The sequence below is a fragment of the Bombus pyrosoma genome, linkage group LG9 (genome assembly GCF_014825855.1).
Source record: "Bombus pyrosoma isolate SC7728 linkage group LG9, ASM1482585v1, whole genome shotgun sequence".
Classification (NCBI taxonomy): Eukaryota; Metazoa; Arthropoda; class Insecta; order Hymenoptera; family Apidae; genus Bombus; species Bombus pyrosoma.
This window is the reverse complement of record NC_057778.1, coordinates 14,474,020-14,493,353: the sequence shown is the minus strand read 5'-3', so window position 1 is coordinate 14,493,353 and position 19,334 is coordinate 14,474,020. Positions and strand designations below refer to the sequence as shown.

Sequence of the window (19,334 nt, the reverse complement as noted above, 5' to 3'; positions counted from 1 at the left end):
ACGATAATTCGTTTGTTGAGAAATTTTTCATAGAACCAGCAAAATGTACAAAAATTATGCAATAATTAGATGGGACTAGGATAAGAAACGCAGGAAGAAAAATAACAAAAATTTATCAGCAGGCAAGAAAAAGAAAATTGGAATATACATTCCAAGAACAGGAGAAAGATGATCCTGCTTATGGAGCAGAAATTCATTAAAAGAATATAGATTTTTTCCCACTTTCTCTTTGATCTTACTTCTAGTGTACAAAATTGCACTATATTTTAACACAACCTGCAAAAATATCTATACGTATATTCCGAATCTGTAATAAGAAAATGATTTTTTTTATATTTTTTGGTTACGAGTCCCCTTAAATAAAATAATATCATTCTATACATGTTAGATATTTTATTTAGATCAAGAAAACGACTCTCTTTCAAAGAATAAATGTAAGTAAGATATTGATGTTTGTTTAACATAGTAAGTATGATATTGATGTTTATTTAACATGTCATAAAGAAGGATACCTATATTTATGAGATAACCTAATATTTTATTAAAGGCTTCACGTTACCTCTTCCATTCAAGCTATTCTAAATTTTGGTATGTTACAAGTTAAATTCCTTTTTTAATCTCAGACCTAAATAAAAATTGGTCTCATTAAACTGTTTGATGAAAGATTTGAATCAAGACTAGAATATAGCAAAAGCAATCTTGCACCTTACGAACATGGAAACGAACAGTATATTATCGAAGCTAATCATCTACATATACATGTATACTTAGTTTTGTAAAGCACAGCCTCTTTTTCATTATGTTAGCCGTTCTGTCGTCTAAACATCCTAAATCTGTACAAAGGGATATTGTCTATCCCTTACACTTAGAATTACGTTTAATTACTTTTTTGGTATTTACTAATATAAATACATATATCACATTCTCAATTATCAACCACGTTGAAGAAGAAACTTTATGAATGAAAAAATAAAGGAAACAGTTTCAAGAATTCTTGGATTTTAAAATTGATCGTTCCTCTAAATTTGGAATAATAACAGTAGCTAGTCATTGGTTAGATGTATTGAATTACATATATAGAAATTACTTAGATCCAATTTGTATACGTATATGATGTTACAGAGAAACCACATACGGTTCAAGTTTTATTTGAAAAAACATTCTGAAAACGTGTATGGCGCTTGCGACTCTAACGGAATATAACGCAGATATTTCTGCATATTCATATAACTGTTAATTCTTTCTCGCTTTGTCCTTTGACATTCGTAGTTTCAGGATTATTCCATGGTTGAATTTCAGTACTGCCAAAAATAACAAAAATTAAATTTCCTAGAATATAAATAGCAGCAGACAAGTAGAATACTATATTCCACTGGGTCACATCTTTCTGCAAAGAAACAAATTAAGAAAAACATTAAATTAACGTACGTAGTTATCGGTGAAAAATGTCACAGTTAAGATAAAATTGCTTCGACTTAATTACCTCGTCGTTTGCGATTATGCCGCAGACTATTGGTGCGATTATTGCAATTATAGATGCTATACAATTTGTAATGGACATCAACGTGCCAGCGAAATTTGGACTTATGTCGATATGATTAATTTGAAATCCGGATAGAGATCCAGCATTTAAACCTACAGCTATCACAAGAATAGCTGTAGCCACGGTGGCATCGTGCACCGACATCATACCAAGACAAATCAAAGCTATCGCTGGTCCCCAGTGTGCAATCGTATTGCAAACTTTTCGAATTACTCCTCTTGAGATATTCTTCTTTAAAGCATAATCAGCTAACCAGCATGTTGGAAAGCTTAGTATCCACATCGTTAAATAAGGGAGCGCCGATATCCAACCGTTCTGAAAAATCGAGTAATGTGTAATTAATGTAATAATTTCACATTCTGTTAAATATCAACGATACGTTACGAATATGTTTTATAACTTTACCGATCATATGGCAAATACATAATATCGAAAGTATACTCCACGTGATGTCGTAAATTAAAAAAAATTCAAGAACGTCGTAAATTTCGATAACGCAATAGGGCATAGTGAGGAATATTTATCAACATGAGTATTCTTATCTCAATACGATTGTCTATGATGTAGAGTATAATTTACTACTGAAGATGTTATCGACCTTTATGTGTGTGATTATCAGAAAAAAAGCTAACAGCAGTCAGTAGCAGCGAAAAATTGAGCATACTATTTATCTATTAACTATCATCGTTAAATGAAATAAAAATTACAGTCATGTATGTGTACGCTGAACAATATCTTGAAGAAAATGAGCCAAATTTCCCGAAGAAGAAAATGAAGAAAATGAAGAAAATACTGATAATCTCACCGTTAATCCTACTACAGTGAGTTTGCATACGTAACACAATTGCAAAATTTTAAAAGACCGTTCGTACAATACGACATTTCTACAACATATGTAAGAAAATTGGAAGAAACCCTTATATGGTACACAACACAGTTTTGCCCTAACACGGTTTTTACGTAATAGAAAGATCGTTCTATTTTGCGATATGGCATACATGTTAAATTTCAATTTTAATGTTTCAGTGTTTAATATTTGTTCGAAAGATTTAAGTGACGGTAAAACAGTTTTGAAAAAATAAAATTAATTTTTTAAGAATTAATTTCTAATTAAACTCTTAAAGAATCTTCAAAAAATTAAGATTTTAGTAGATAATTTTATTTATTAAAGTATTATATTATTACATACCTCCTCCAACTTAAATTTTAAAATATTGTTCATGTAAATTGGTAGTTCTGTGATAAGAGTCCAAAAGCCCCAATTTTGTCCACAATGTACGATTATAAGAGCCCACATCGGTACTGAGGTGAATATAGCTTTCCATGGTGTTTTCATCGGCTTTGGAGAATCACAAACATACATAAAACAATGTTCCATAATTTATAATATTAACGTCCATGTTCGATAAAATAGCTTAAAATATGTTATATTTGATAAAATAAATATACGAATTGACTAATTATTCTGCTGTTTGGTGTTTAAAAAATAAATTTTTAATCTATATATACATGTGTACTTTCAAAGCAAAATTGCATAAAACATAGGTATTGTTTTTATAAAAATGACATTTATTTTAGTGTCCATAAGTCATTTATCGTCGTTTACATACGACAATACAACGTATTAACTTTATCACAGACTTTTCTTCTAATGGACATTTCTGCCAAAAATATGTACATATTCGTAGATCATACGATAACGTTGATTTCTAAATAATTTTGCAAATGCGTATTATGTTTTATGACTTTTATGTTAACGAAAGGAAAGTTTTCAATTGATCGATTGATATATACGGGTGTATGTATACATATACATACATGTATATATGTGTTTACATCTAGTAGATTATATCATAAAATATGATTTCTAGATACACGTTGGATAATCATTGTATTGTTTCATTGCATCGTTTTTCTCACAACACTGACGCATCATGTTACATGGACACTTAATAATGTTTAGAGTACGTAGTGACGTAGTATTATGTCCTAACGTAGGATAATATATGTGCGTCACTGAAATAGCATTCACAAATATAAGAGGAAAGTTTACTCATGTGGAAAATCTAATGCAAACGTTACATTAATCTGTAAATTAAAAAATGCCTTGTCAATACTGATGACGTTAAATCTATAATTTTCTTGAAATATGTTTCGAGTATTATACGCACGATAAAAGGAAAGTACCTACGTACAGCAAAGTAAACCCTTCGATTTTATTATAGAGAGAAATAAAATGTAAAACAGGATATATATCTACTAGACGTAAGAAGGAAAAGTATAAGCAATGTCGTTAGAAAATATAAGTATCACTGGGAAGAAAATATTTTTACCGTTTTGTTATCTGATTTTTCTTTATCCCCGGGATTTTTTAAGCTATCTTCTATATATCGCCTTTCTTTCTCCGATATCCCCGAGTGCTTAGAAGGACTGTCCGAACCAAAAATGAAAAATACAATGGCCCAAATTATCGCTAAAACACCAAACGTATAAAAAATAGATGGCCAGCCAACACTTGAAGCTGCTAATTCACCAGAAATTGGGAAACAAATCACGGTCCCAAATTGTGCCCCAGCGTAAGCAAGCGTACCTAAAATAAATATACGTATTATATTATGATATACATATAACCGTGGAATAATGTTTAAATGTGGAATTTCAGTCAATAGCAATAATGTACTTGACAAAATACGACTTATAACAAAATGTTTATTGGATTGTTCGATTGCTAGAAAATGCACAGCGAAATTTAAGAAAAAATTAGAGGATTAATAATTTACTTTAAATTATTTTCCTTAATTCTAAACATGTATAATACGATATGTTCGTTAGACTTCAACGATATAACTAAATTTGACTTTTAGTTTATCGCCAATATTAAGTTTGAACAATTCTGTGCAAACAAGTACAAATCAGGTATTTTATGAACGTCGTTAAATCGGTTCAAATAAAAATTTATCTGTGTCGAGGACATTGAATGGGAATATTATCGACAAGTTTGTTTATTTAAGGATTGTCGATTAAAAAAGCAAGTATTTTTCTATGTTAAGTTAGTTAAATTAAATAAATTAATATTGTACACCAATATCGATCAATGTAAATGATTTTAAACGAAAAGTACGCAATATAAGAAATCCGCATGTTCATAGCGTTTCCTCAATGTTCCGTATTTTTGTAAACAAATATCGTAAAGTATAGAGTAGTAAAGTTCAAATTTAATCTAATAACCTTGCGATTGTGCTATCAGGAGTAATTCACTTGAAAACACTTTCTGAGTTATTTCCAATAAGTAACATGCACTAATAATATAAGGAGCATAACCGAATCAAGGGCAACGAGTTTTAAAAATGATCATCTATCATGGCATACGATGTATTTCTTTCTCTGTAATAACGAAAATTGAAAAAAAAATAAAACATTTTTGTATCGTACAGTAAGTAGTAGATTGCGAATTTTACAACTACTTTGATGGATATTAACTGGATTAGGATAGCATTATTTAGCACGATTCGGTACAACTTGACGAGTTTATAAATTAATAAATACTGACAAACTTAGATAAAAATATGAAACAATGCTACGTATGTCAATATAAAAATGTTGAATCAGCAGTAATAGAAAGATTAAAAGTAAAATAACCGAATAATTATTAAAGTTATTATACAGGTATCTTAAAAATGTATTACATAAAGAAGGTTAACAATTCGAATTCTGGACGTATACGGCCAATTATACATTTATTGCACGTGTCAAAATAGAGGTCATGAGCATTGACCATTCAAGGATATGTATTGAGTATTCAAGGATTATCCTTCGTCACTTGTTCTTTAGTGTGTAGTATGCGTATTACAGCATAGTTGATTAAGGAAATATAGGAAGGTCAGGAACCTTCGACTGACACAAAATAAGCTTACGCGATAGAATCGATCAATGTAATGACACATTCTGGGTCATACGCGATATACAAAATGTTTCGCGTAACTAGGATAATCTATACTGTATTATATTCAATCCAATAATATTTGTTGAATTTAAGAGCCACAGAATCGTTGAAATTAATGTTCGTTTTTCTAAATACCTTCTTAACAAGTATAAAGTATTTGCTTATATTTGTTTATATTTATATGACATTTTCATTTAACTCTTATTCGCAAAATCTTCTACCGCAGCTTGGTGTAGCTAAAAATCTGAGACACCCTCTATATTCGCTATTTATTGCATTTATTAATCAGAAAGTTCTACTATTCTTCATTTTTTTCTTACCTCCGCTTACTCGATCCTACTTAATTCGCTTTTTTATAGCTGACATTTCAATGGTTAGGATGCACAACACATACGTGTCAACTATCTGTAATTCATAAAAATTCCTGGTAATTATACAGAAAACGGCACACTTTGCCAATTTCAATGACCTTGAAATATGTTGTCAAGGTCAACATTTTGAATATCTGTTTCCTATACACATTACCGCTGTTCGGCTATAGTTTCTAGGTGATAGTCGCAAAAAACTTTGATACAATTTATGTTACGATTACCCTTCATTCTGGAGTAAGCGGACGCACTTTTATATAGTCCAATCTAAATTCATCGATGAGAGAGAGACAACCATTTTTAATATCGTGTAAATAAATATTGTGTAAACAAGGGTTATGGAGCGGCTGAAGTAGTACCGGCCGACAGTAGGCAATCGGCAATGCAAGCGTGAAATTATTTTCAACGAATCTATTGATTGATACATAAAATGTTGCATTATACTGCTCGTATATACTAAAAGGTTAGAGTCAACAGATGGTATATACATATAGTGTTCTGTGTGTAAGTACCAAATTCCTAAATAACCCGCGAGTCAAATTTTCGATCGACCAAATTATATCACGTCCAATTAATATTATATGCATAACAAATTAGCAATTATCCATTACTTGAGATGTGGTAGTCTGTCTGATAGTTCTGTGAAAGATACTAATAAAACAGTTCTCACCAAGTCGTGCTCGTTCGGATGGCGGTGCCCACTTAGAAAGCAAAGTCTGTATACACGGTAAAAGACAACTCTGACACAGTCCCATGCCTACTCTACAAATACAAACACCAATGTAACTCCCATAATGAGCAACGGTCGGTGTCAAAATGTTTAAGATTCCGCAAAGCAATACTCCAACACTGAGTAATTTTTGTGCGCTCCATACTGTAGCTATGTAGCCACTTGGTATTTGCATTATCGTGTAGCCCCAGAAGAAAGAAGAGAGGATCAGTGACTGCTCCGTCGATTTCCAATTGTAGACCTAATTACAATAGTCAAACATGAAACAATCGTTTTACAACAATGGTATGAAATAAAATTAATGTTATAAAATATGCGCGTAATTTCAATTTGAAAGATAGAATAACGATGTCTTGGAAAACTAATTGACTTATAATTAGTACAATTAGTACTATGCTAATCTTAATTATAGAATTTCAGTTTTTATTATATATACATAGTATATCGTTTTCACTACTAGGAAGATAACGTTCTATTCTATTACACGATAAAGATACAATTTGTTTGACGAGCAACGGTAACAGTATATTGTGCTGCGTAAATCATTCTGTGAAAGTATTCTCTAACTTTTCGCCCATTCTATGTACATTATACATATACATATAAAGGGGACTCTTCTTTTATCCAGTTTTGTTTTAATCGGCTTTCGCCTTAACCGGCCATATATTTTCGTTGCGAAACATAAAGGCATAAATAAGGAAACTTTGCAAAAATAAAGTTCGAGAAAAGGAACGAATATTGTATTTTTCTTAATTTAAGTTTGCTTTAATTTCAAAAGGAAAACGCTAAGATTGTAAAGGATTTAAAACGTGTTCCTTATCTCACATTTTGCATCGAACCAATTCAAAATTAAGTGATATCGAATTGGTGTGTGTGTCATTATTTAATTTTTATTGCCTTGATAATGTTTACTAGATAATTTTCTTATATCTTGAATTTAAGATTATATACAGAAAAAAAAGACTACATAAAATATAAAACTTATTTTCAGCAAAACTCGTTTACTCTATATTTATTACACTTATTTAATAATATAATACAAAAAGGGTGTTATTAAATCTTCAATCTCTTGGAGAATTTATCGTTGCATAATAGTATCCTATGTATGATTTGTACTAGACATTTTATTACTTTTTGAGATTATATACAGCCAGAACCATATACATATATATATATATACATATGTATAAGCTCATTTATAATGGATGTATGATTTGCTGAACTCTTCTTGTTTCCCTTTTCAAAAAACAACATCATTACGTTATATCTCATGTAATTCTTTTCAAGAAAATATTTTATAACGGATTAAGTGATTCATTCTATGCTATATATGTACATCTAGGACGTTCATAACGTTATATAATGTACGAACGAATAGCAGTCCGAAGGCTACTGAATTTATCTCGATATTTTTCTAATGCCATAAAAATAATTATAACAAATTATATTTATTATAGTATAAACATTGTATTTATTTTCATGACTCACTGATTATTATAAAAATGACTGATATGTATTTTGTACAAAAAATTTGAAAAATTTTAATCAAGTCGATCAAATAATTACAAGATATTGTTTACTCAACTACTTTCTATATCTACTCACTGCTTCTATATATTTTTCAACAACGATATTTTTTGTATGATCATCACAAAAATCACGTTTTAACGTCGCACAAGACTAAAGGAACATATAATGTATCCTTTGTTTTATGACTGAATGGTATAAGATTTTAAAGTAATATAACTAAGTATTTAGAATAAATTATATTATCGACACGTATTGCGCAGATTTAAATAAGACCCAGGTATTTTATAAAATATATCTAATACGTATCAACATTCAGATACAAATTTTCAATATTCTCAATATTCTCAATATTCTCAATACTCTCGATATTCTTTAAACATTTGTTTATGTAAGAAATTACTCTTATCAGATTTATATAACTAGTAAGGAAACGTATTTGGATTTCATAAACTCTTCGCTCTTCGTAAATTCAATGTTAATCATGTGGCAATAATGCCGATTATCTTAACAAAAGTCTGCCTTAAACAAAATAGACTACTTCCAATCGTGGTTCTAAAAGGATACTAAATAATTTGTTAAGGATACTAAATTTTAGAATAAATGAATATTTTATAAAGTGCGATTATTACTTATTAACTTACTTATTAACTTATTAACTTACTTATTAACTTTACCTTAACACAAATGGACTTAATACAAATTCTATAGCCATGTACATATACATATACATAATTTACCTCGAATGCACGATCAGTGCTTTGATCATTCTGTGTCATTGCAACAATAGCTACCGACATGCTCACTCGAAGACAATATCCAATTACCATTCCAAAGAACTGTAAAAGAACTTGCAGGTGTCTGATGCCGAGTCCACCTGCAAAAATTTAATATTGTATGTTCTAAGATTATAGATAATATATGTATGTTACAAAAATTTATATTTATTTTGTAATGTCCTAAACAAAGGAGAATCGTCTTTTAGACTCGACAAATTGGAACGCTCAGCACTGTTAATTAATTCGAAATTCAAAAATTAAATTACATATATTCGTTTTATAGGCTGCATGTACATATTGTACATAAGCACATGGGTACATCGTACATATTACATATGTCTCCTTCATTATAATAAAAAATCTATCTATCTCTCCATCTTTGATCTAGCTGGAATCAATGATATCAAAGCTTGATAACTTGAAACTGTCACAGCTACTTTTTATGCTATTTATTATATTACAAACATCTGTTTTCGTAACAAATAATTGATACATAAGTAAGTTCATAAAACATGTGTTGTTGTCGTATTACTAATCTGTTATTTTATAAATGTAAAACAAAACCATCCTCAAATGCGTAATCGATATTCCTAATTGCGTAAGTATAATATTTCTAATAAAATTGACTTCATTCGTCATACATATCTGTATGAAAAGATTAATTTTTTACATTTATGTTATACACAGTGACGGCTCGTGGATTTTATACTTACTACTGGTCTTGATTTTATACGTGTTACATGCAAATGTAACCATAAACAGTCTCAAATTATTATTAAATCAGCTCGACGATATTCTTTAACTACAAACATATCGATAACCCTGGTATTGTATATAGATCACTTTCTCTTTCTTTGGTTGTCTGAACGATAGTCAAATTAGAAGTAGCCCTTTTCAGTGTTTTAATTTGAATTTTCTCCTCAGAAGATCGCGTAGAAAATAGCTGTTTTAACCAAGAATTCTCGAAATTCATATTTAAGGATTGATATACTCGCGTATTAAATTATGATTCGAATTACATTAATACAACGAACAAAAAAGAACTTTTTAAACATTCACATCAAAGATAGCGAGTGAGACGCGCGACACTGACTACAGCGCAAAACAAAATATCTTGAACAAACAAAAGATTAGTGAGAATGTGAGGGAAGATATTAACGATAATAACAACTATAGTACACTACGACTATAGTATTGAACAGTGATAGACTTTTCTTTGGTCTAGAAGCGATTTTCAAATGCTATGACCGTATCTGGCAGTGAATCACGAAGAAATAACAGCGGAAAGCAAAAGTTACAATGTCAACGATTTTCGAAATATTTTATTTCGTGCTGTAGCACGATAACATGTATTGAGTAACCGCTCCTGTCCATACATTATTACAGATTTTCTGTGGTAATTTAATAATTTGGCAATATTTTACGCGCTATACTTTACACGTACACCATCGAAAACCATTTACAGGATTGAAGTATGCAGATTCAGAATACAAATTTTCATTCAAATATTAATTTCATTTGTTAGAAACCTTCCGCATTGTATGTTCTAGGATAGATAATCAAAAATAATCTTATCAGTTCATCTTAACAAAAACAGTAAGAAATATTCTTAAGTGACGATTATATGTATGTCGGGTTAACATTAGAATTTTTGACGTTTGACGAATCTCCACTCGAGTCGGCCGAGTCGAGTCGAGTGGTTATGTATTCTAGCTGATTTTTATTGGTACAGATGTGATTATTACAAGAGTTAACAAATAATAGCGGCGATCGGACAAAACAACTATTCTTCAGTTTTATTAAGCGCAGCTATAATAAAAATTCTGGATTAAAGTATTGGGCACCTTCTCAAACGTTCCAAAAGAAAGGCCCCGATGTCCTTTCATCTCCGACATGCATATACATGTATATTTAAGATTTAATTCAAACGATTTTATTCGGTATAATATAATCGACGTACATATATAAAAATTTAATTCAATAGTATAAACTTGATTTACTATAAGTAATTAAAAAATCGCTTATATCCTACAAATTCCTGCTCGATTTACTTGGTAATAGTCTTATATATAGGTGTATAGTCTTAAGAAACTAAATATGTTATATGTAACAAGAAGATATCGATTTAATTATGAAAGAAATAAACGATAAAAAAATCGTAATATTGCTGATGCATACTGTCTCACTAATCTCTCCGATTTCTCTGATCTCATTCAAGCACGAAAAACTTAAACGATAATATCAGTTGTTAAGAAAAACAAGATTAATAAAAGAATTGATAAACGCTTAAGTTACATAAAAGACATAGATAAAACAGATATTTAACATTGAATGTACCGACCGTTTTCTGTGCATATAAAACTTTGTTAATAAAGATTATTTCAAACTGTTTATTTACGCCTATGTATCTATAATATGTAAAAAATATTTCAATTATAATTCTGGTTTTTTTTTCTAAGATTATTTAATATTGTGAACATTTCATAAATCATTTTGTAAACTGTAAACGATAGAATTAGATCTCTATCCCTTTGTTTTCACTAATCTACTAGCTACAACTGTCTGAAAACGGCAAATAAAGTACGAAAAATGTAAATTCAGAGTAAATAGATTTAAGGCGCTTCCTTCAAAAACTGTTTAGTCAAAAGCTATTTAAAAGTGGACCAAATGACTTGTTCTTTTTTTTTTTTAATTGCGATTGATCGGAATCGTGAAAAAAAAGTAAAGGTCGCGTTTTACGACCTTCTTATCTACGCTTGTTATGAGAATTTAAATTTTCAACACATTTTGAAGATTTATGTCAGTCATATATGCGTGTATATATATTTATTTATTTATTATATATATATATATATTCTAGATATATATGCTGAAAATTATATCAAAATTATTAAATACGGAACGATTAATACAGAAACAAGCGACAGACATCGAAAGATGTTAGAATCTTTAGATTTTAGATCGAAAATCGTGAAACACTGCGTTTTTCACTCTTAATCGTTTATAACTCATAGAAACGTTAACCAATTTCGATGAAATTTTCAACATGTGTATAACTGACATAAATCTACAAAACATATTGTTTCATTTCTTTCCGATTTTCATTACAAACTCAGATAAGAACTGCCAATTTTTGAAAAGCTTTTCACACGTCATCTAGTAAACTAATCCTTTTACTTCTCAAAAAAACGTAAATCATTTGATCGAATAAAAAAGTTCAGTTTTAAAGGATGTTCGATTACCGATCTTATGCAAGTAACGATATTAAATATTGTTTACGACGTGAATTGTTATTCCATAACATGAACTGATAAAGTATCATTGAAATTAGACGTTATTAAATGTACACTTCAAAAATATTATAATTCGTAACTGTCGAAACATTAGAAATATCTCAAGGTTCAGCTTTAAATCAAAACTATATGTATTTACCACAAATTGTCGTTGATCCTTTTTCTGTATTTTCTGCATGTTCCTCGTTCTTCATAGCTGTAATTTCTGGTACTATCAAACACAGACTGTTCAAATTCTAATCTTTTACTAGATGATTATTCATCATACTTATATCATACATGTCTACTCCCCGCCCACTGACATGCAGCCTCTCTTTTTCCTTATACTTCTATCCCACTTCTTTGCAATTAGTTTCGAATGTTTGCTTCACCAGACTTCGAAAGAACATTGAGCGTGTCTCAATTAACAAATGTAAAGATAATTATCAATTAGTCTCTTACATTTGACAGGTAATAACAATTACAGCATTATACTGATTAGAGAATTTAAGAAAGTGCCATTTTTCTTCGAAATACTAATTAATGATAAACTAATACAACAAGAATTAATGGGTTTCCCTTCAAAAACAAATAAAATAGATAACAATATACAAGTCAATGAACTACTCTTTTATTTTAGTAATATGACGCATATTAATAAAATAATTTTCATTATGTCATTATATATCTAATACTATACAAAATAACATTGTTACTTACATTATTATATTTCAAAAATATTTGAAACATTTTCATTTATTTTTCAGATGTTTAATTTATTTAAAATTACACTTGATTATTTCAATTTATATAAAACATTACCTTACCATCTTCAATACAGAAAAACGACATTTTTTCGGCAAATCATTAATGAAATAATATTATATATATAATAATATTTTGCATAAAATAATATTTGTGTAATACTGAATTGGAAATCGTCTATTTTACCACCATATTATTATAATTATTATTTTTTCGAAAGAATCGCAATCAATTTTAATTTTTTCATTAAATTGTAGGTAAATACGTGTTTTTTAAAAAAATTTATTTCTAGCTTACATATAATTTATGTCGGTCAGATTTGCATTATATTATGCATATAAAAATATATCTTCTACATACATTGAATATTAACAAACATATATATTTTATATTTTATATTTTATATCTTGCGTTTCTTTTTTAAAGGTTTGCCGCAAGTATTGCCATCATTTATGTTACTATTATTAATATTTGTATGTGTATTTTCACTAGGTGCTTTTTTTGGTGTTGGACATAATCCTAATTCAGGCAATCTGAAAGAAAGTGATACACTAATATATAACGTACTTATTGCATAAAATTGTAATTTATGCATTTGGTTTTAATTCAAATGAGTGTATCAATAAAATTTCAACAATTATAATATAATAACTATAACAAACAATATATTTCATAGTCTATTACTTTATATTATTTTGCACTATTTTTTCCGTATTTATTTTTCTGTATCTTTCTATTATTTACTAATATCATTTTACTATATTATGTTTTACTCATTTTATTAGTAAAAAATAAATAAGAAGGAGAATAGTTTGTTGGAAATATCAAATCTTTAAACTTTCGTTAATCCCTTATTATATGTTGAATACGTCATTTTTATTAATTAGAAATTAGCTTCTTATTTTATTAATTATAGATAAATTAGTGATCAATACCAAAAATTCCGAATTAATTTCTCGATATATTTCTAATATTTCAAACAAAATTAGTAAATATAGCATAATTCGATCAATATAACTTTGAAACTGAAATGTATGAGTCTTAAAAAATTCATCTTACTTACTCAACTGTATTCCCATTCGGTTCTCGAACGTTTTCCGTATTTTGTACAGTATTCATATTTTGTGTTGTACAATTCTCTTTGTGCTGATTTTGCATAGCAAATTGTTGTGTTTGTGTGGAATATAAACTTTTAGAGGATATTTGTGTGGGTGGGACAATTCCATTTTTTTCGTAATACTTTTTCAAATCAACCGTAACACTCTTTGTACAGTTGTATGTTTTGTATATCCCAACCAGATAATCCGCAAGTTCAAACATATTCGATCTTAAAGATATAATTATAAATTGTGCATTTTTTGTCCTTTCCTTAATATAATTTCCAACAATTGAAACATTTTTAAAATCTAAGGCAGCATCTATCTCGTCCATAAAATATAGAGGAGTGGGTTTATAGTGGTGTAGTGCAAATACAAGAGCCAAAGAGCTTAAAGTCTTTTCACCACCACTAAGATTGCAAATATTTTTCCAAGATTTCTTTGGAGGTCTTACGCTGAAAGCAATTCCTTCGCTAAAGGGGTCTAAAGAATCGACCAATTCTAATTCAGCATCACCACCTAATGTAATCATTTGATACATCTCTTTCAATTTGTCAGTAATGATAGTAAAACCTGCAAGAAACTCCTGAATTTTTCGACGCCTTGCTATTTCGTAAATATCTCGTATTCTATTGCGTTCAGTAGTTATTTTTTCTAAATCAGCAGCACGTTGTAAATATAATGCATCTTTTTCTTTATACTCTGCTATAAGTTGCATATTTGGAACTTCCATAGGTAACTTTTTCTTAGCTTTTTGTAAATTTCCTATAAGAACTTTTTCTTCCAATTCATTAAGTTCCTCTTCTGTTAATTCTTTCAACTCTTCCACATTTTCACCGGGTATTATTTGAAGTTTTAAGTTTGCTATTTTTCTTGTGAAATCTGGTATTTTTTGATTTAAACTCTTAATTATATTTCTATGCTCTTTTAATTTCTGATCGAGATCTATTTTAATTGCTTTCAGTTTATTCTCCCTAGCCTGCAAAATATCTAATTCTTCTTTAAAAGATGACATAGCTTCGTCTCTTTCTAAAAGAGCTTCCGTAAATTCCTGAAGCTTTTTTAAATATTCTTTTCCTTGTTCTTCTAATTTTTGCTTTTCTTTCTGAATATCACGGAGTCTTTGTTCACAAGTACATACATCATTTTCTAAGCATTCTATTCGTTGCTCGGTTTTCTTTACATTTCTCTCAGCTGTTTTAATAGCAACTTGCAGTCTGCATATTTCAGCTTTAGCTGTATCAATTGCTTTAGATAGGTCAGCTACCTTCTTTTGTTGATTTTTCACAGAACTCCCTGACAATGTATCTATTTCTTTATTAATACGAATTACCTGATTTTCAACTGTTTTTGAATTCTTTTGCACATTTTCCAAAGTTTCCTTCGCAGAGTTCATTACTTCCTTTAGCTGTTGCACTTTTTGTGGGTTTGATATTAATTCTACAGCTCTTTTCTCTTGAGCTTTAATTTGTGCCAATAACGATGGTTTTTGTTCGCTTAATGTCTTCACTTCGATATACAACTTTTCCTTATTAACTTTCATTTCCTTTAAACCTACATTTAACATATGAATCTGATTTTCTAAAGATTGAGATCTAGCTTTAAGTTGATTGCACTCTTCACAAGTTTTATTCAAATCTGACTCTAGTGTTTCAATATCTGCTATACATATTTCATTTCTCACAACTTTTTGTCCCATTCTCCCTTTCATTGCAGTTCTTCCACCTCCACTCATTGTTCCTGACAATTCTATTAATTCGCCTTTCAAAGTAACTACTCTGAAACGTTTATAACCATAAGCAATACGTGTTGCTTGATCTAAATCATTTGCCACTAACGTATCTTGTAATCCATAATAAAATGCTGGTAATACTCTTTCATCTTCAACTTGTATAAGATCAAAGAGTCTTGGAACATTCTCAGGAGTTTGTATTCTTTGTTTACATTTTGATACTAAACGCTGTTGCTTTTCTAATGGTATAAACGTTGCACGTCCAATATCGTTTTGCCGAAGAAATGTTATACATGTTTGTGCAGTTGTTACAGTATCGACTACAATGTTATCTAGGGGACCACAGGCTGTTGAAACTGCAATGTCATATTTGCTGTCTATAGCACCAAGATCACCCTACACATAAACAGATACATAAAATTTTTATTATACATATGTACTACAAAATACTTTTTCTAGAAAGAGATATATTTATAATGCACTATATGTTTATTCCAAGCAATCTTCACAGCAATAAAGATGTACGTTATTCTAATTGGATAAAAATACCTTCCACTTTTTCTTACACTTTCAAACAAACACACAATACCAAGTTACAGGGTATTTCACTTAAATTAAATATCTAAATTATTTCCATCGCTATTGAAGACAAGAAAAAATGACTAAGAGACATTTAAGTTCCCTGAATGTTACAATTTTCCTTGAGGATTATTCCAAGGTCACTGATATTTATTCACATACCAAATTCGACATATTTTTTATAATTGCGATCGACAGTTGTAGTCGACATCGAGACAAGTTCAACAACACGATGACCTTGAAATAATTTTAAACGGTATGATAGCAATATTCAGTCATCAAGTCACTATTAATTTACATACCAATCTTCCAAAAACGCCAGGAATTCTACCTTCCCTTTTTTCCCTCATTAAACTGTCTATAATTTTGTTCCTTGACTTATTTGCTTGCATAGCAAGTTTTTGTTCTTCAAATGAAATCCTCATTCTTTTCAGCTTTGAAGTCATTTCAATTTCCTTTGTTTTCATCTTTTTTAAATCTTGTTGTGCCTTTATTAATTCTTCTTCGCTATAAGGAATTTTGTTTTCTAAGCTGTGTAGCTGTTCGTTTCGTGTCATTAAATTGTCTATTGTTAATTTTAAAGAATCTTTTAATTTTTCTAATTTTTCTTTCTCTGTTAATTCTATAGAGGTATACAGTTCCAACTCAGATTTAGCAATATCAAATGCTGCTTGTGCTTGATTAACATCCTTTTTTAAAGATATTAGCTCTTTCTCAAGTTCGGAACGGTCATTCAACAGTGGTTTAGTCTTCTTACTTAATTCAGCCATCAACTTTTCTAATACTACTTCCTCTTTTTCCTTATTTTTCGAGTGTTTTTCAACAAGTTCCTCACATTCTTGGATATCTTTTATACTTTTTTCTGGAACTCTATACAGTTCTTCTAATTTAGATTTTTCCTATAGAGAGTATTTAATTATTTATTTATTACAATTAATAACTAGTAATAAAATTAATAAAATAATTATCCTAATCTTTTTTATAAGGATAATAAAATAAATTTTACTGTTTTTAAAGATGCAATGTTAGATTTTCGTCTTCTATTTGTTTCCACTAATTCTGCATGAAGTGATTCATCATATTTTCGAATTTTATCAAATTCTGTTGCAATTTCATCCTTGTGCTTCTGTAAATTGTTCCATGTTGCACTTTTCTCCTTAATCACTTTGTTCTTCTGCTCTTTATCATGATAAATTTCTTCCATTTTGTTTACAAGATCTGATAAATCTTTGTCCATTTCATTAATTTTATTTTCCTGCTCCACAATTTCTTTGGATGTTTCAAATCTAAAAAAATTTGTTGTAAAACTCAAGCACAGTATAGTTTTAAAAAAAATTTACCTTTGATAACAATAAAGTTGATGCTGTAATTTCGTAATTGCATTTTCTAATTGCAAGTATTGAATAGCTTCTTGCATGGGTTCTTCAAGAGCTGCTTTTTCTTTTTCAACAATTTTGAGGCGGTTTAATTTCTCCACCCTATGTTCTGATAAAAGTTCTATTTTGTTTGATAGTTTTTCTAATGGTTCTTTATAACGAACTGTTCCAATTATATCTTCCAAAAACTCAAGCATACCAGTATCATTTTCATTTTGTGCCTTAGGCTTCATCATTGCTATTTGTTCAACTTCTCCCTAATAATATAATATGATGTAATATAGCGTAAAGTAAAATAAAAAGTTATATATTGTAAAGTAATAAATAATAAAATGCATACCTGTAAAATTAGAAAGCGATTGTGATCTAAATCTACACCATAAGATCTTAAAAGTTTTGCAATCTCTTTGAACTGTACTTTTTTTTTATTTAGTTCATAATAAGATGAATTATCTTTAAATGCTGTTCGCGATATAACAAATTCACTGTTTGGCACTATATCATAATCCATTTGCAACTGGAAAATAGAGAGAAATAACATTATTAATTCATAAAACTTGATAACAGATAATCTTTTCTAATATGTAATATACCTTATCAATTATTTTTTGGAAATACACAGATACTGTACAGCTATTAACATCCTGATATTCATTCGAGTTATGTATTAAAACTGATATCTTTTTCGATCTAATCTTAGATGCTCTATACCCAAATACAAATAACATTGAATCTATAACATTGCTTTTACCACTACCATTTGGCCCAACAATTGCTGAAAAACACTATAAACGAAGAAAATTGGTAAATCGATGCTGTGGCTTCCAGTTTATCAATAATTCTTATTGAAACTTTTTAGTTATCTAATATTTACCTTGTGAAATGGGCCAATAACCTGTGTACCTCCGTAACTTTTGAAATTTTCATTAACAATCTTAGTGATCATTAATCTAGGACCATTAACATCAACTTCATTAGTTACTTTAAGAGGTGGTGGTATATATATATCATCATCCACCTTTATTCCACCTTTTTCATCTTCGTGTAAAACATTCTCTTCATTAACTTCCATATTGGCTTCAGGAAAACTTTCATTAATACGATTTTCCTCGACCATCCTACTTCTCAATCTATAATATATTTTTCATCCACAACACAATCTACATTAAAAGATGTAAATTCACATCGTAGAATGGTGGAGGTTAGATATATCGATATTCAAAAGACGAAAAATATGTATGTGTTACTAATTGATCATATATTTTCCACAAATTAGTAATCTAATCCATACTAATTAAATAGTTTATTATATAAAAAAACAGGACGAAGAAGGATTTATATCAGTCTTCTATATATACATGTCACAAAACTTATGCTTGATATTATCATAGAAACCACAAATACACTTCCCAAATTAAATTTTAGTTCATATTACAATACAATTCACCATGATTTTGTTTCTAAATACATGTATTAACACTTTTTGTTTAACATAGTAAATATATTACATTTAAAAGTAACGAATCAAAGGACGCCGTACTAAATTCAAATTTAAATCGTAACGTACATATAATCAATTGCAACATTCTTTATGGACAAAATATGAGAGCTATGTATGTTATA

At 29.2% G+C, this 19,334-nt stretch overlaps 2 protein-coding genes across 2 annotated transcripts; both read right to left on the bottom strand.

Moving 5' to 3' along the window:
- Positions 1 to 391: 391 nt before the first annotated feature.
- LOC122570469 (putative inorganic phosphate cotransporter) lies at positions 392 to 12,477 on the bottom strand. Its single transcript, XM_043732815.1, has 7 exons — positions 12,323 to 12,477; positions 8,852 to 8,988; positions 6,525 to 6,825; positions 3,877 to 4,133; positions 2,733 to 2,882; positions 1,484 to 1,858; positions 392 to 1,387 (listed from the first exon to the last, which is right to left on the bottom strand). The coding sequence occupies exons 1-7, from the start codon at positions 12,375 to 12,377 to the stop codon at positions 1,223 to 1,225; spliced, it is 1,440 nt and encodes a 479-aa protein (XP_043588750.1). The 5' UTR covers positions 12,378 to 12,477; the 3' UTR covers positions 392 to 1,222.
- A 509-nt stretch (positions 12,478 to 12,986) lies between these two features.
- On the bottom strand, positions 12,987 to 19,322 carry LOC122570677 (structural maintenance of chromosomes protein 4). Its single transcript, XM_043733301.1, has 8 exons — positions 18,586 to 19,322; positions 18,305 to 18,496; positions 18,052 to 18,228; positions 17,676 to 17,968; positions 17,342 to 17,621; positions 16,638 to 17,234; positions 13,991 to 16,152; positions 12,987 to 13,460 (listed from the first exon to the last, which is right to left on the bottom strand). The coding sequence occupies exons 1-8, from the start codon at positions 18,826 to 18,828 to the stop codon at positions 13,328 to 13,330; spliced, it is 4,077 nt and encodes a 1,358-aa protein (XP_043589236.1). The 5' UTR covers positions 18,829 to 19,322; the 3' UTR covers positions 12,987 to 13,327.
- Positions 19,323 to 19,334: the final 12 nt, after the last annotated feature.

Excerpts from the sequence above, each read along its gene's own strand:
- LOC122570469 (XM_043732815.1), bottom strand. The coding sequence starts at position 12,377 with ATGAAGAACGAGGAACATGCAGAAAATACAGAAAAAGGATCAACGACA. Across the intron at positions 4,134-6,524 it reads ATCCGAACGAGCACGACTTG|GTACGCTTGCTTACGCTGGG; the intron begins GTGAGAACTGTT and ends TATTTATTTTAG. Across the intron at positions 2,883-3,876 it reads AAAAATCAGATAACAAAACG|CCGATGAAAACACCATGGAA; the intron begins GTAAAAATATTT and ends GATTCTCCAAAG.
- LOC122570677 (XM_043733301.1), bottom strand. The coding sequence starts at position 18,828 with ATGGTCGAGGAAAATCGTATTAATGAAAGTTTTCCTGAAGCCAATATG. Across the intron at positions 18,497-18,585 it reads TTATTGGCCCATTTCACAAG|TGTTTTTCAGCAATTGTTGG; the intron begins GTAAATATTAGA and ends CTTCGTTTATAG. Across the intron at positions 18,229-18,304 it reads TCCAAAAAATAATTGATAAG|TTGCAAATGGATTATGATAT; the intron begins GTATATTACATA and ends TCTATTTTCCAG.